The sequence below is a fragment of the Phocoena phocoena genome, chromosome 17 (genome assembly GCF_963924675.1).
Source record: "Phocoena phocoena chromosome 17, mPhoPho1.1, whole genome shotgun sequence".
Lineage (NCBI taxonomy): Eukaryota > Metazoa > Chordata > Mammalia > Artiodactyla > Phocoenidae > Phocoena > Phocoena phocoena.
The window spans coordinates 44,521,635-44,537,740 of NC_089235.1; the positions used below are offsets into that span (position 1 = coordinate 44,521,635).

At 34.6% G+C, this 16,106-nt stretch overlaps 1 protein-coding gene across 2 annotated transcripts in view; it reads left to right on the forward strand.

The window, feature by feature from the left end:
• Positions 1-16,106, forward strand: part of VPS13B (vacuolar protein sorting 13 homolog B) — an 818,081-nt gene that overhangs the window by 591,279 nt on the left and 210,696 nt on the right. For both annotated transcript variants that reach the window (XM_065895774.1, XM_065895773.1), the window contains exon 34: positions 6,579-6,716. In XM_065895774.1, coding sequence (XP_065751846.1) covers positions 6,579-6,716 — 138 coding nt within the window. The remainder of the gene's footprint in view (positions 1-6,578; positions 6,717-16,106) is intronic.

Sequence of the window (16,106 nt, forward strand, 5' to 3'; positions counted from 1 at the left end):
ACTTTTTTAAAAGTGGATAAAATATATAGTCTGTTTTTCTTTTAAAAAATTAAACAGTAGATGCTTCCGAACTTTCTGGAATTGGTAAAATGGAGACAAGTAAATCTCGAGAAAGGAAACTCAGTGCTGGGGGAGGCGGGGAGGAGTGGGGGAGAAAGAAAACTCAGTGCAATATGGCATCAAAGCCAAAAGTTGCTGAAATTAAATCTACAGTAATAGTTGAGGGAACACATTAATTTTAATTATATATCATCAGTAATGCTAATATTAGCATCCATAGGATTGAAAAAGCATGATATAATTTCAAAAGTTGTTGATAGGGGCTTCCCTGGTGACGCAGTGGTTGAGAGTCCACCTGCCAATGCAGAGGACACGGGTTCGTGCCCCGGTCCGGGAGGATCCCACATGCCGCGGAGCAGCTGGGCCCGTGAGCCATGGCCCCTGAGCCTGCGCGTCCGGAGCCTGTGCTCCGCAACGGGAGAGGCCACAACAGTGAGAGGCCCGCATACCGCAAAAAAAAAAAAAAAAAAAAGTTGTTGATAATATCGAGAAAGATTTTGTTAGCCAGGATTGCAAGCAGCAACAAGATTACATTAATACAGCAAGAAGCTAATACCAGGAATAAGATGACAAATTATTTGCTTACTGAAGAAAACATGCTTAAAGTGAGGTACACCAAAACCCAATTAATCAAAAGTTTATTTTTCAGGATTTGTCCCCCAAATTTCAATTAATAATATTTTTTTCTGGTAACACAAATTTACAAGAACTCTCCATCATGGGAAAATTTTGTTCCCTTGACATTGCTCCATATTTAAGTTAGTACTCGTCTTCCATAGAATGTAAAAGACCAAGGGTATCATGAGAAAATTGAATCGAAGAGTCAAAAACATTGTTATGACTATAGTTACTTACAACTTCCTCCGTGAAAACATTGCCTAGAACTTTTAGGGAAAATAACTGTTGGGCTAATTTCTCCTGCTGCCCTTCTCTAACCAATTCACTTGTTAGAGGTGTTCTTGAGCACAAAAGTAGCCAAGAGAAAGGAGAAACAGGTATGCATTATCAACTCCATTGTAAACCTGTGGTTGGTAAAAGTTACTGTCACAGAAAGGAGGGGAAAATGAGGAAGAAAATGATGTTGGTTTGGAGTCTCACTCTAGTTCTCTTTATAACAGAGATTTAGCTTTCAAATAAAGAGATTCTTGTGACACAAGGCTTTTTAAAATTCAAATTTTTTACTCATATGGCAAAAGAAAAGAAGTATCTTGTATAAAATTAACTAGACAGAAGTATCTGGTATAAAAGTAACTGGACTTCATTATATGTTCAGTATTATGTCAATCTTAAAATGAGGAAATTCTCACTGAAATCCGTGGGAAAATGTCTCCTCATTGGGACCTTTCCAGAAATTCAGCTTATGAATTCATTTATGAAAAAGAAATATCCTGCCACATAGTAGAACAAAGCAGAGTAATCAGGAAGCTTACAAAATCTTCACACTCAGCTGTTCTGTATGAGCTTGGAAAATAAGTTTTTTGTAAGTAGAAGATTGCAAAGAAAATAAACAAGTTCATTTTTAAAGTTTCATTTTGAGTTGGCCACATGAGTCATGTTATATTTTCTATAATTCAAATGTTAAGCAAAGACATACTTAACTCTGTGAATATCTGCTAAGGGTTAAAAAATAAAAATAATGAGCAGCACTACAAAAATCACTTTATCAGAGTCAGAGGAAGACCTCCCAAGCAGTTAAGTGAAAGGAAAGTTTTGTGAAGAAGAGCAAAGTAATCTACCAGCACAAAGAATATAATCTGAATCAAGTCTCTATAAAAGCCAAGAGTACCTTAGTCCATCTGGGAGTGGACTTGAGACTCTGAATCTTCCCTTTGAGTGTTCTTTGTGACATAATATGATGAAGTATTTTATTTTGGAGTCCAGGTCAACCCAAAAGAAAAACAAATAATTTTGTCAATACCAATGTCTCATTGAAGTGAATTCTAAGTGACTTTGAACAAGATTTATGGCTGTGAGCAGTTTGTCATTTGTTCTCACCCATTTCCCACACTCTGTTACTCCTGATAAGATATGGCTTTCTCCTGTTTCTTAGGCTTAGGGACAACAGTGTAAGTGTAAACGTGCTCATCAACATCAGCGGGAGCTTATTCTTTTGAGAGCTTCCTGTACTTAAATAAATAGGTGTTCGCTGAGTATGAAGAAGAAAACTGGTGAAGTCTAAAGGAGCCTCCAGTATGAAAAAGTCACCCCTATTTGTCACTCCATTTGTATTATATTCACAGGCTCCTTTAATCTTGGTTTATCTGGTGCTTTTCCAACTATATTGACCTCAAGGAATGTGTAATATGAGTCCTATTTTCTAGGTCTGATGATGGAATTCAGGAGAAGCTAAATTGAAGACAGTTCAGGAAGTCTAGAAGTCATGCCCCACATCATCTAGCCATTAGGGCAAGAGGGACTAAATAGTGACTTACAAACCTGAGCTATTCTCTGGGATTCTGACATATGTTTCTGCTACTACTGCTGCTTCATCTCACCACAGTGACTACAGGCATATCCAGAGTAGAGATTTTAGCCAAAACTAGGAGAGTAGCCACCAGCCCTGTCATACATTCAGTATTCATCAACTGTGAACCTGTATTTTCCTCAGTGTTCTTAATTTCAGTTATTCTCTTTTTCTAGCAGCCCTCTAAATGCAGCTGTACTTTTTAAACCAGGGGTGTAATAATATTAAACCAATAATATCATTAGACTAGTAAAACTTTGTTGGGAAATAGTCATTGAAATTTTTACTTCCTTGGATACCTTTCCTAGACTTTTACATTTTCTTTAATTTGTAATTCCTATTCTGCTTCCTACTATTGCCAGATTGTTTATTCTGACTCTATTAAGTCCCATTCCTCTTTAATTGCCCCAGTGCAGACTCCTGTGCTGGGTGCCAGATGGCAAGGCCCTTTAACTTTACACTGCAACCTGCGTAAAACCCATCTCCCCTACTTGGAAAACTCTCATTCACATCATCAGAATTTGCTGCTCCCCCAGTCTATACCTTGATGAAGGTAGGAATCAAATGTCCTTTGAAGTGTTTTTTTCTTATTTTAATTTTTGTAACTGTTTGGTATGTAGTCCTATTTTTCTTCAGCTCTCAATAAATTATAGGTCCATATATCAGTTTGTGCTTAGGATCATCCTGAAGATGATTGTCTTCCAGTAGAATAAAAAGTATATATAGATATGTGTGTATGTATGTATGTATGTATGCAGATACGCCTTTTACTTTTGAATTTACTAAAGCTGGTGATCTGTTTCTTTGTTTTATTCACTTAACAGGACAGCTTAAAGCTTTTCTATATCAGTACATCAAATTCACTCCCTTCTTTTTATCAGCAGCATAGTATTCTATGAAGTATTCACAATGTAGTCATAATTTATTTTACCATTTCTCTATAGATAGATATTTAGTTTTATTTTGTTCCAGATTTTTAACATTTCACATGATACTATAGTCAACTCTTTTGGACATTTTCTGTGTATTCTTAATTATTTCTTTAAGATAGATTCCTACAGTGTCCTTTCTGATTACAAGGGCATGGATATTTAGGATTTTGGTAGACACTCGTTTCAACCCTCTTTACACTCTTATCCACCATACATGGTAGGATCAATTTTTCCTCCTCCCACACACAAGATATTACCAATCTTTTAAATTTATGCTAATCTGTTGAGTGAAAAAAAATGTATTTCTTGCTTTAATTTGGGTATGCTTAATTAACAGTGAGACTGAGCAGTTTTTTTCCTATTTTTCATAAAACAGTGTTCTCCAGAAGGATTAAACAGCTAAAGGTAAAAATAAAATTTTAAAAATGCTTCAAGAAACTATAGGAAAATATATAATCAACCTAGGGATAAATCCATAAGATATGTTAATAATTTTTTACCACATCTATTAAGAAAAAAGTGTGCATGTAAAAAGCATCAGGATATAGTTAAAAGGCAACTAACATACCAAGAGAAAACATTTGCTACACATTGCAAACAAATCATTAACACCTGTAATATATAAGGAGCTCCTACAAATTAGTAAGAAAAAGAGCCCAATAGAAAAATGAATACTTACTTTTAGAAGAAGAATCCTAAATGGTCAATAAATGAAAAAAATACTCAACCTGTATTTACTATTAACAATATAAAATGGCTGTCTTACTATGTCAATTACATATAAATGTTTTTGATTCTTTTAAACATTCTATGGATTATCTTTTTTTTTTTTTTTTTTTTTGCGGTACGCGGGCCTCTCACTGTTGCAGCCTCTCCCGTTGTGGAGCACAGGCTCCGGACACGCAGGCTCAGCGGCCATGGCTCACAGGCCCAGCCGCTCCGCGACATGTGGGATCTTCCCGGACCGGGGCACGAACCCGTGTCCCCTGCATCGGCAGGCGGACTCCCAACCACTGCGCCACTAGAGAAGCCCTGGATTATCATTTTTTATTCAAACATTAATCTGTTGATGGACATCTAAGGTGTTTTCTGCTTTTTGCTATGATAAACAGTTCTACAGTGAATTTGTGTGTGTGTGTGTGTTACATAGGCTTTATCAATTTTTTTAGTCTTGGCCTGATAGGTAGAAAATTCTACTTATTTTTAAAGATTTTTTCCTTTGATTATTGCTAAGATGTACTATCTCTTAATGTTTATATTTTAAACTATTTTATGCCATTTGTTTTTCTTTACTCATTATTTATTTTCTTCATTAAGTAGGTGCTTATTCTATCCTCAACCCATTTTTCTATTAGTATCTATATTGATTATACGAACTCTTTATATATTCATAATATCCTTTTCTGCCATACAAGTTTGAATACTTGATTTTCATAAATTGTTTTACTTATCATCCTTTTACTTGCCAGTTTTTTTACACATCATATTAATATTTCTATATCAATTTAATTCATGTCTGTTCATTATTTATTTAGCTACATCACTTATATCTGTTTTCTCCATTAGATCATTGTTCTCTCTCTAGATTGTATCATCTTCAAAATGAAGAATTATGTCTCCTCATATAGGTCTGGCACAGTATTATTTATTTGATAATAATGGCTTTTTCTTGATGATGGCTACATAGCTGAAACCTAGAAATAGACCCTCAGGTCCTGGCAGGTTACATAGTACCTACAAACTGATTATAGATCCTACCAGCAACAGACTTTTTGCCATCCTTTCACCAGACTTGACCATTATATTTGAAAGACAGAATAGTATGGTGTTACTATGGATCTACTATACATATTCTCACTGCTTTAAATTCACTGATCATATAAAAAGAGAAGAATGCACTACCTTAGTGTTTGATCTTTACCACATAGATCTAACGTCACGATCAATTGCTTTCAGTATTTTCTTTGAAATCACATAAAGGTTCATATGTGCCAAATTTCATAAGGATCACATGATAAGGTCAAGAAATACAAATTCCAAGGCAGAATTTATATGCCCGGTTCACATATGACAGTAATACTATGTAACCATATGTTGAATATAATACACAGTATGTAAATGCTATTCTTGAAAGCAATCCAATCAATAAAAACTAAAATAAATAACACTTTAATAACACATTTCAAATCAACTGAAAATGGAATAGATGGACTCTATGGCAAGAACATCCCTATAAAATTGACATTCAGAGGCCATTAAAACCCAGAGAGTAAAACAATCCTGAAACTAAAGAAAAACTGTGAATATTTAGAAGATTTTTAAAAGCTTACTGTATTGTATGCCAAGACACAGCAGTTGTTTTTATTTAAAGAGCTATTTCAATAAAAACTGTGGATTGCCAAGCATTAAAAAGCTAATTCCATTTGCCATCACCAATAGCTGAATGAAACCTTACAAAATATATACAATATTAACCTTAAAAAAAAGTTAAAATACACAGTATTTAATAGAAAAAGTCAAAACTGAAAAAAGTCAACTTTTAGTCATAATTGGAACTATTAAAAGATTGACCAATTTTATCATTTAAGAAGGTTATGGGAAAGCTACTGAAGTTAACTTCAAAAGCCTAGCAGTAAAAGTGATTGTAATGTCAGTAAAACTCTGAAACAGATCAAATAACCCCTAAGTAGTACTAATCCACTGCATCTTTGAACATGTATATGCCTCTTTTTAAGCTGAAAAGGTTGCCCTTTTTTTCTTCAGCTTGTTTCCAACATCCCATTAAGAAAAAAAAAAAATCTATTCAACTGTTAACAGTCAGCAGCTCAGAGTACAGAAACTTTACCTTCACTCAAAGATGATATGAGTTAAGATTTGAAATATCTTTTCCTCTTTGGCCTGGTTCTGGAAAACATGGTTTTGTCATTCTACCTGTAGAGAGAGAGCATCTCTTTCTTCATACAAGTATTTGTGCACTGTATGTATACAAACAAATGCATTAATGAAGGTTACATACAATATTTTAACCATTTTTTTCCTCTTGCTTATCAGCTCGAACTCTTACACCAAAATTGATGTTTGTGTTGTAATTGACATCTTTAATTTTAATTTTGCCTCTTCAGATCCTGGTAAGACTTTGCCTGAAGCCCTTGATTACTGCACAGTTTGGTTGCAGACAGTACCTGGAGAAATAGACAGCAAAAGTGGTATTCCACCTTCACTTGTAATGCTACAAATTAAAGATTTTCTTAATGGACCAGGTAAGAAAGTCGTAATTCAAACCTTTCTTCGTATGAGTCTATTAACGTGTACATAGGGTCTGTTAACAATCTTGACATTCCTTGCCAGAAATGAGTAATTCATTTGTCTTCCAGACGTGTACTCTTCTCAGGCTGCCCATTCTAGAGATCAAAAGGCAAATATTAATATACATTAAAAATTACCTTTAGTCTGACAAAAAGTAGTTATCAATTAAAAAATAATTGACTGGAAGCCAAAGACTCAAGATTTTAAGAGCCTGAAACCACCTCAGTTGGCCCTTTCACTCTGGCTCAGTTCTTCTTAAGCATGTTTTTCCAGTGCTGGAATTTAAAAGGTATAGGAGGAATATGAAGAACTAGTTCTAATCATTAGTATCTAGCTGTGGTTTTAAAGACTCAAAGGAAGTAAAGAAGCTGATGATAAGGCTAAGGGAGTCATTAAAGTTGGAAGAATCCTTTGGGGTGAGCTGGATGATTGAAAGGAGTGTGAGTCCTCATACTTGGTTAGTGAGTGTGAAGTACCATATTTCACTGAATTCAAGCAACCATCAATTGTAGGAAAAAACATTTTGCATGCCACTAAGGAAAAAGAAAAAAATATCTGCTATTTAAGCTATGATACAGTGCTTTCTTACCGCATCAGTTGCAGGGCAAAAGACTGAACATGCTGGAATGAACGAAATAGGGTAAGAACATAAGGGTAGTTCATGGAGAAGTGACAGGGAAACTTGCGTCTACTTCTTTTTTCTCTCTTTTAGTGTCAGATTTCTTTTGCTTTCAGGCACAGTCTTTCACCTTTTGGCTAAAAAGTTCCCTTCTAGTTTACATTTGATTGATTTGTTTGTAAAAGGGATGGGATCTTCAAGTCAGTGATAAATTGTGTACCATATTTTCATGGCTACCAAATAAATTGAACTTTAAGAGAAATGTCAATGAACAAATGAAAAATTATATGTTTATCATTCTGTCATTCAATGTGACTATGTAGCAGAAGTGCGATTTTTACAATAGTTGTACTTTTGTATTTCTTATACTTCTTAAAACTGGAAACTACATATATGCCATTTCTAATTTTATGCCCATTCAATAATAGTGATAATATATCTGGAGATTCAAACTTTTAAATTAATGAATTGAAATAGTTATTTTACAGCCATGCTTCTCAAACTGGAGTGTGCATTTGAGCATCTCTGGGGAGCTGGTTAAATGCAAATGTGACTTAATAGAGATGAAATTCTACATTTCTAACAAGCTCCCAGGTGAAATGGGTACTGTTGGTCTGGGGATAACACATTTTGTACCAAGATTTTATTTGACTCATATATTAATTATATATATATATATATATATATATATGACTTTCTTAATACCATCAATAACAATTACTGAGACTCAAAATGCAGATATTTTGGGGCACAGGAGAGGGGGATGATACAAACAATGATTAATGGTTTTTTAAATGGTACTTTTATTATGAAAAATCAAATACAATGTCCAATAAATGGTTTAAGTTCTTCAAAGTCTTAAAACATTTTAACGAAGAGCCCTTTTCTTTCATAAATTATTTGAGGGAAGATTACTTTGAATGATATGTCAGTTCTGTGGGATTCCACTAGAACATTAACCTAACAGCCTTGAACTACTCCAGAATTTACTACCTTAGACAAAAAATTCCTTAAACAATTTGTTATATAAAGTATGTAAGTAGATGTTATTACATAATTGTATTCTCTCACTATACAGCTACACTATATTAATTGAGAGATCAATAAGAATAACAGGACACAATAAAGCATTCCTTGCTGTAGGAATGTATTATTTTATAGATTTTTGGCAACTCAAGAAAAATATATTTTTCCAGATTTTACATAATAGTATATTAAGAGCAATATTATTTATGCTAAGACTGGGGGAACAAACTTCAGCTTTATAATATTCCCCAATACTATCCTCTTCCCTTAAAAAATAAAAAAGCCTTTTTTTAATATTGAAAATAATGCTTCTAAGTTTTATGCAGTATTATCGTTAAGCATCTTTTGATACCAAAAGATTGTTTGTTTTATTGTTTAGTTTAATCTATATGCACATCTCATTTAAGTATCATTCCCAAAGAATGCTTTATGCTACAATGCTACATCTCTAAAATAGTATATTTTTGTTTCTTCTTTTCTTGCTCTTGAATTAAGGTTTCAGTAACAAAGAAGTTATGACACTGAAGAGTAGAGGAAATACTGATTATAACTACCCAACCTTAAATTTTCTTCATAAAGGTGCAAACTTAACAGCTTTTGAATTCATCCTGTCGGATGTTTTTTCCAGGGATTATTTTATCTAAACAAGGTGGTGCATATGCTGCTCTTTAGCATCTGTTTTTGGAAAAAATACTTCAGTGTTCTTGAGTATTCCCTGATTTCCTCTGTTCACTTAATAGTACCTTAGAGCAAATGGTAGGTCCCAACTTCTACATCAAAAACCCCTTCAAAGCTCTCCCAACTCTGACCTCCTTCCTTCAGAGGCAACAACTGTACTACCCATTAGCAAGGTCAGTGGCTTGGAGAAACCTGGAAAACAGCAGCTACCAGAAACCCAGCAGAACAATATCTCCAGCAGGTGATAGATTAGTTGGAACAAATTGGAACCATTGCAGTGCAGCAATCCTGGTTTCTTTCAAGCTGTTTTTTAAATGTCGTCATTTTAATACACAATCTAAGCCCGCGGAACAGTCCACAGCAGGTTAATTTGAATCATATGATGTGTCACTGCCCTCAGCTGACATGAGCTCTATTCCATGTGTGAAGCCATAATAAATCCATTCCCAACCGAGGAAAATTCCCCGTGAGAAGGTGAACTAATCCAGGCCTCACACTGGCATGCTAGCCCGCCATAATTGAAAGCAGGGCCACCTGTTCCCAGCACAGTTAGCCGATAGAGAAAAAAATTACCATTAGATCAGATATGTCTTCTATTGAAAACTAATTCATACTTCTTGCAAATTCAAATTCAGCTGTGAACTGCTTAGTATGACATCATACAGAAACTTAGGAATGTGCCCACTTGATCCCAGTTTTGTTAACTATAGGATTTCTTAACTTTGAAATGAATTTTTTTTTTTTTAATTTAATGAGAGCTGACACATGAGAAGAAGAACTGGGAAGGGTGCAGATTTTTCTAATTAACTCAGGGTCATTTACAAAAATATTTGAGCTCCCTGGTATTTTTTTCATTGTTTCTTTGCAGACATATTTTTGAACACTGTCACTGTAGCCATGAAATGACATTTAAAGGACAACAAAGAAAAAATATGCCAAATTAGGAGAACATTTCCACATCATTTATGTTTTGTTGTAAATTAATTAGCATACCACAATCTTCGTATAATTTTAATTATATCAAACACAAAGTTATGACTGTAATTTCCTATTTCTTTTATTTTAGTATACCTGGTGTCTCTAGTTGAAACACCTATCCACTGATAGTTTTTCTCTTAATAAAATCATTTATTTAGTCTCTTCTTGTTTAACCTGTTCAGTAATTTACCTATGTAGTTTTCAGTTTTTCTGATTTCATTCTAGCTTTGGATTGGTTTCATTTAATTTTTGTTTGAAAATTTTATTTGACTTTTAACTGATTATAACCCATTTTGAGTATAGTTTTCTTCTTATATTTTGTGAATTAACTAAGTGTTTTATAGGTTGCAATGATTGTAATTTTTTCTTTAAAAAAATCCTAAACATCCTAGAATATTCCATTTCCACAAGCCTCTTTGATTTGAATGAAAATATATACTTAAATAATGTGAAATATTACTTTAAAAACTTCTCAGATACAGTAGCACACTATTCAAATAGGTTTGTTTATATGAATATAAAGTAGAAATTTTAAGTTTACCCCAAATTTTGTGTATTTTTGAAACATTTTTACTTTTCTTGATGAAATCTGCTTTTATGTTCTGTTATTACTGAATTCATTACTCATGACATATGTCGTCCAGACATATGTAGAAGATGACTGATTCAGGGGAATTAAGATACCTGAAAAAGACACAAATAGCCCCCTTTTTCTGGAGTAGAAAATGAAGAATAAGTAATATGATTTTTAAATACAAGAAGATTCGAGGTGAAAGGAAGCATCTTAAAAGCTAATTTTAATTAATTTATTCCTTTTAATGTAACCCTGAACCCTTTGCCTCTTTTCTCTTTCCAGAAATAGAGCCAAGGTCCATACCCTAATGACTGGAGTCCTATCTCTATCTTAATTCAGTTTTACAGCCATACTAGCAGGCTATCTTCTACACTTAAGAAATGTAAACTAGTTAATAAAACTGTAAGAACCTTGACTTTTGCATTTCCTGAGGTTTATGGGTTCCAATTTGCAGTGTCAGCATTGCATTATCATAGTTTATTTTCCCCATGATTTATCAAAATAAAACAGTAAACTTGAAGTCAGGATGTCAAATAGAGAGTGGACCAATAATTTTATTTTATTATTTAATTTTAAAAAATTGAAGTAGAGTTGATTTACAATATTGTGTTAATTTCAGGTGAACAGCTTAGTGATTCTGTTTTTTTGCAGATTGTATTCCATTTTAGGTTATTACAAGATATTGGGTATATTTCCCTGTGCTATACACTAAATCCTTGTTGATTATCTATTTTATGTGTAGTAGTTTGTACCTGTTAGTCCCATATTCCTAATTTGTCCCTTTCCCTCTCTCTCTCCCCTTTGGTAACTAGAAGTTTGTTTTCTATGTCTGTGAGTCTGTTTCTGTTTTGTATATACATTCATTTGTATTATTTTTTTAGATTCCACATGTAAGTGATATCATTCAGTTTTTGTCTTTCTCTGTCTGACTTATTTCACTAAGCATAATATTGTCTAGGTCTATCCACGTTGCTGCAAATGGCAATATTTCATTCTTTTTTATAGCTGAATAGTATTCCATTATATATATATGCACCACATCATCTTAAGCCAATAGTCTGTTGATGAGCACTTGGGTTGTTTCCATGTCTTGGCTACTGTAAATGGTGCTGCTATGAACATTGAGGTGCATGTATCTTTTTGAATTAGAGTTTTCATTTTTTCTGGATATATACCCAAGAGTAAAATTGCTGGGTCATATGATAGTTCTATTTTTAGTTTTTTGAGGAACTTCCATACCGTTTTCCATAGTGGCTGCACCAATTTACATTCCCATTAGCCATGTATGAGGGTTCCCTTTTCTCCACATCCTCTCCAGCATTTGTCATATATAGCCTTTTTGATGATAACCAGTCTGACCAGTGTGATGTGATACCTCGTTGTGATTTTGATTTGCATTCATCTAATAATTAGTGATGTTGAGTATCTTTTCATGTGCCTGTTAGCCATCTGTATGTCTTCTTTGGAAAAATACCTATTCAGGTCTTTTGCCCATTTTTTGATTGGGTTGTATGAGTTGTTGAGTACAACAACTTGATATTGAGTTGTATGAGTTATTTGTATATTTTAGATATTAACCCCTTGTCAGTTGCCTCATTTGCAAATATTTTCTTCCATTCCGTAGGTTGTCTTTTCATTTTGTTGATGGTTCCTTTGCTGTGAAAAAGCTTTTAAGTTTGATTAGATCCCATTTGTTTATTTTTGCTTTTATTTCTTTTGCCTTGGGAGACTGATCTAAGAAATTATTGCTACGATTTATGTCAGAAAATGTTTCACCTATGTTCTTTTCTAGGAGTTTTATGGTGTCATGTCTTACATTCAGGTCTTTAAACCATTTTGTGTTTATTTTTGTATGTGGTGTGAGGGAATGTTCTAATTTCATTGTTTTACATGAAGCTGTCCACCTTTCCCAGCACCTCTTGTTGAAGAAACTGTCTTTTCTCCATTGTATGTTCTTGCCTCCTTTGTCATAAATTAATTGACTGTAGATTTATGGGTTTATTTCTGGGCTCTCTATTCCATTCCATTGATCTATGTGTCTGTTTTTGTGCCAATACGATGCTGTTTTGATTACTGTAGATTTGTAGTATAGTCTAAAGTCTAGAAGGGTTATACCTCCAGCTCTGTTCTTTTTTCTCAGAATTGTTTTGGCAATTCTGGGTCTTTTGTGGTTCCATGTAAATTTTAGGATTATTTATTCTAGTTCTGTGAAAAAATGTCATGGGTGATTTGATAGGGATTGCAGTAAGTCTGTAGATTCCTTTGGGTAGTATGGCCATTTTAACAATATTAATTCTTCCAATCCAAGAGCATGGGATATCTTTCCATTTCGCTGAATCATCTTCAGTTTCCTTAATCAGTGTTTTATAGTTTTCAGCGTATATGTCTTTCACCTCCTTGGTTATGCTTATTCCTAGAGTTTTGTGGGTGTTTTTGGATGCAGTTTTAGATAGTTTTTTTTTTTTTAACTTTCTCTTTCTGATACTTCATTACTAGTGTATAGAAATGGAACAGATTTTTGTATATTAATCTTGTATTCTGCAACCTTGCTGAATTCATTTATTAGTTATAATAGTTTTTGGGTGGAGACTTTAAGGTTCTCTGTATAGAGCACCATGTCATCTGCAAATAGTGACAGTTTTACCTCCTCCCTTCCAATTTGGATACCTCTTATTTTTTTTTTTTCTTTTCGTATTGCTGTGGCTAGGACTTCCAATACTATGTTAAATAGAAGCAGTGAGAGTGGGTATCCTTGTTTTGTTCCAGAATTTAGCAAGAAGTCTTTCAATTTTCCACCATTGAGTATTATGTTGGCTGTGGGTTTGTCATAAATGGCATTTATTATGTTGAGATGTGTTCCCTCTGTACCCACTTTGATGAGATTTTTTCATCATGAATGGATGTTGAATTTTGTCTTGAGCCTTCTATTCTTTGTATAGACAATGATGTCAGCTATCTCTTTTATGCCTACAATTTCCAAATGCCTAGTTCTAGTTTTGATTTATTATGCAACACCAGGACTATTTCTTCATCTGCCTATGAAATGTGTTTAGTTATTTAAAATTTAGCATGTTCACATTAAGTCAAACCATTTTTCTTTCCTCTTCTTTTTCACTCCTTCTCTCAGTATGGTTTTCAAATTTCTTTACATTTGCTAGTGATAGCAACATTCTTCCACTCGTGTCTTCTCACAATTTTACTGTCACCTTCAATTCATCTTTTTTTTTTATTCCAAGTCTTTTTAGTTTTTCCTTTGAAATGGTCCTCCATTATGCCTGCTATCTCCCTAGTGGGTCTGGGCCCTCACTACTTCTTCAGTCTGTTTGCTGGCAGCCCTAATTTCAGATTCTCCTTTTACTCAATAATTTTCTCCCCTCTGCTCTTGCTAGATTAGCCTGCTCTGCAAACTCATATGAATCTTGACCACCCACCTCCCTCAGTTAATCAAATCATAACTCTTCTCAGAGCTCAAGACTCTGTAATCTGGTGTCATCTCAACAATCCAGGTTTACTGTCACTAAGAAGGTAATTCTGAGATTGTTTTGCTTCTTTGAACCTCAGTATTTTCTTCTGTAACATAAGAGAGTTTTCCTAAGATTCCTCCAAATTCTAAAATGATGGCTGTAATCCCCAGTGGAACTCTTCATTTATTTTTCACAACAAGCATTTATGAGCAATTATGATATTTCAAGTATTGTTCTAAATATTGGAAATACAGTGGTAAGCAAAAGATACACAATCACTTCTCTCAAGAAATGCACACCATGTAGTAGAAAAGACAGGCTTTGATTACCAAGTAGTCACACTGAATAATATATAATTACAACCTAATATAAGTGTCATGAACTTCTATGGATTTATAAAAGAGTGGAGATTTAGGGAAGCTTCTCTGAGCTGAGTTCAGACATTTGAATGAAAAGGAGTTAACCAAAGACATGGAGGGGAGGGCATCTTTCTGATAGAATGTATGCCGAAGACCCTGTGGGGAAGGGAATCATGGCACACTGAAGGAAATGAAGAAAGGGTAGAGGGAGGGAACAGTAGGAGGAAATGAGGCTGTAGAGAGAGACAGGGGCCAGGCCTTGTTGGCCATAATAAAGGATTTGGGAGGTTTTATCTTTAGAGCACTGGGAAACCATTGAAGAACTTTAAGCTGGACATGTATGTGATGGGGGAGAGAAGAGGTATGTGTGTTTATTGATGTGGTTATATTTGCATTTTGAAAAGATGATTCTAGTTGCACAATGGAGAATAGATAAGAAGAGCTAGAGTAGGGGCAGGCAACCAATTAGGAGAATATTGCAGTAGTACTAGTGAGAGATAATGGTAAGTTGGATCAAGGAATGGTAATAGACATGGAGAAAAGTGAAAGATTTGGTAGATATTAGGGAGCGAAAATCCATAGACTGGTAATGGAATAGAGGGGATGGAGGGTAAGAGAAATTAAGCATGACTTATGGGTTCCTGGCTGATCTAACTGAATGAATATGGTGCTGTGGACTGAATTGTGTCCCCACAAAATTCATATGTTGAAGCTCTAGTCCCCACTGTGATGGGGCCTTTGGGAGATAATTACATTTAGATGAGGTCATGAGGATTGGACCCTCATGGTGGGATTAGTGCACCAGAGAGCTTGCTGTCTTTCTCTCTTTCTCTCTCTCTTCCATGTGAGGACACAGTGATAAAGCAGCCATGCAATACAGGAAGACAGTCTTCAGCAGAAACCAACCTCAGCTCATTCCCCGATCTCAGAATTTCAGCTCTAAACTGTGAGAAAATAAATTTCTGTTGTTTAAGTCTCGCAGTTTGTGGTATTTTGGTATGGTATCCCAAGCTGGTGGTAATCCTATTTACTGATATAGAAAATGCTTGAAAAGAGCTATATTTTGTTTGTTTGTTATGTGTATGAGAGTAGGGGAGATCATGAGTTTTGCCTTGGGTATGCTGAGTTTGTGGTAATTGTACTTACATATCTGGAGCTCACAAGAAAGACTAAGACTAGTGATAAAGGATTGGATGTTTTGGAGTTTGGGGGATATAGGTGCTAATTCAAGCCACAGGCCTGGTTGAAAATACTCAGAGAAAAAGTAGAGAGGAAGTAGAGAAAAGAGCCTAAGACTTCATATTGAAGAAGTCCAGTCAGTATTCAACTGTCTAAGAGGAAAAGGAGGAGACTTGAAAGGAAACTGAGGGCTAAGAGGAAAATTTGGAGAGTGTTATATCAAAGAAGCCAAGGGAAAAGATGTCAAGTAGTGATACAAGATACAGAAAGATGAGAAATTGAAAATAGCTAATGGATTTATAGACATGTGACTACAAATATTATCCCTTCACCCCATTGGATTAACTTGGATGGACCCTAGTCTAGAATGCATTGAGGAGTGGAAGCAGAGAGTATAACTCTTCCAAGAAGTTTGGTTGTGAAGAAGAATAATAAGGATAGAATATGAAGGGGCATTTTGTTTCGTT